The 1,071-nt window shown below is 45.2% G+C and overlaps 1 protein-coding gene across 1 annotated transcript; it reads right to left on the bottom strand.

Annotated features, from left to right (window-relative positions):
• Positions 1-224: 224 nt before the first annotated feature.
• LOC149937614 (uncharacterized) lies at positions 225-833 on the bottom strand. The gene has a single exon (XM_090153871.1). It carries the CDS (start codon positions 831-833, stop codon positions 225-227), a length of 609 nt encoding a protein of 202 aa, XP_090009997.1.
• Between the last annotated feature and the right edge of the window lie 238 nt (positions 834-1,071).

The raw sequence follows: 1,071 nt of genomic DNA, 5'->3' as shown, positions 1-1,071 counted from the left end.
ATTCTAGAAGTGTTGAAGGATTTGCTGGCTGACTTGCCACTTTGTGAGTCTATTGGTTTGTATTGTTGTGAGATCTGGTTCTGGGATGGATGTAAGTGCATCTCCTATCAGAAGGTGTCCTGGTGTGAGAGCTTCTAGACTTGTTGGGTCCGCGCTTAGGAGGGTTCACGGTCGATAATTCAAACAAGCCTCGATCTGAGCAATGACGCAATTTCTTCAAATGTTTAATTCTTGACCCCTATTACTCTCTTGAGGTTGAATTTTACGCCCACCTCCCATAACTCCCCAAAATGCGGCGCGGATGGTGGGTTAAAATGCCACTGTATGCTTTCGTCGGCACACCATTCAGACAATTGATCCTTGTTGGTTGTGGTGCACATGAATTTTAGAAAGTCTTTCATTTCCCTGTCGGCGCCTACGAAGTTAGTGCCACAATCGCTAAATAGATCTGCCGATTTTCCGCGCCGAGAGACAAATCGCTTCAGCGCCGCCAAGAAAGCTTCCGTAGTAATTTCACTGACTAGCTCCAAATGGATTGCGCGCGTTAAAGAACATAAAAACAGAGCCATGTATGCCTTAAACATCTTGTGCCCTCTTTCCTTGATGACTCGCTTGAGAAAGGGCCCAGCGTAATCAACACCACACTTTAGAAAGGCTCTTGTCGGACTTACTCTGGGTGACGGCAAATCGGCCATTAATTGCTTTGCCGTTGATGCTTGTTGGCGCACGCAGCGGGCGCATCTACGAATGTGAAAGCGAATAGCATCACTGATGCCACCAATCCAATATGTTTGAATGTGTAATAGTTTTGACAAGTACTCCCCTCCAGACATAAGATTGTTTACGTAGTAATCGTTGGAGAGTACCGATGAAGCCAACGGAAAGTTTTCCTTTTCGTCGTGTGCTAGTTGTTTGAGTACCTTAACTGCAAGGTATGGTGCTGATGCTGTACCATATATCACAGTAAGCAGGCGGTAGTCTTCAATGGGTACCTAATTATTTGGTCTCCAAACGATTCGTTGAAAATCGATATCGTCGGGGTGTATCACGATTTGTCTAAACATTTTTGCT

This window comes from Leiobunum rupestre, chromosome 7, assembly GCF_980474605.1.
Source record: "Leiobunum rupestre chromosome 7, qqLeiRupe1.1.hap1, whole genome shotgun sequence".
In the NCBI taxonomy this organism is placed as follows: Eukaryota; Metazoa; Arthropoda; class Arachnida; order Opiliones; family Sclerosomatidae; genus Leiobunum; species Leiobunum rupestre.
Note: the sequence above shows the minus strand (reverse complement) of the source record. Positions and strands in the feature narration are given on the sequence as shown.

Coding starts and splice junctions, on each gene's coding strand:
- LOC149937614 (XM_090153871.1), bottom strand. CDS start 833: ATGTCTGGAGGGGAGTACTTGTCAAAACTATTACACATTCAAACATAT.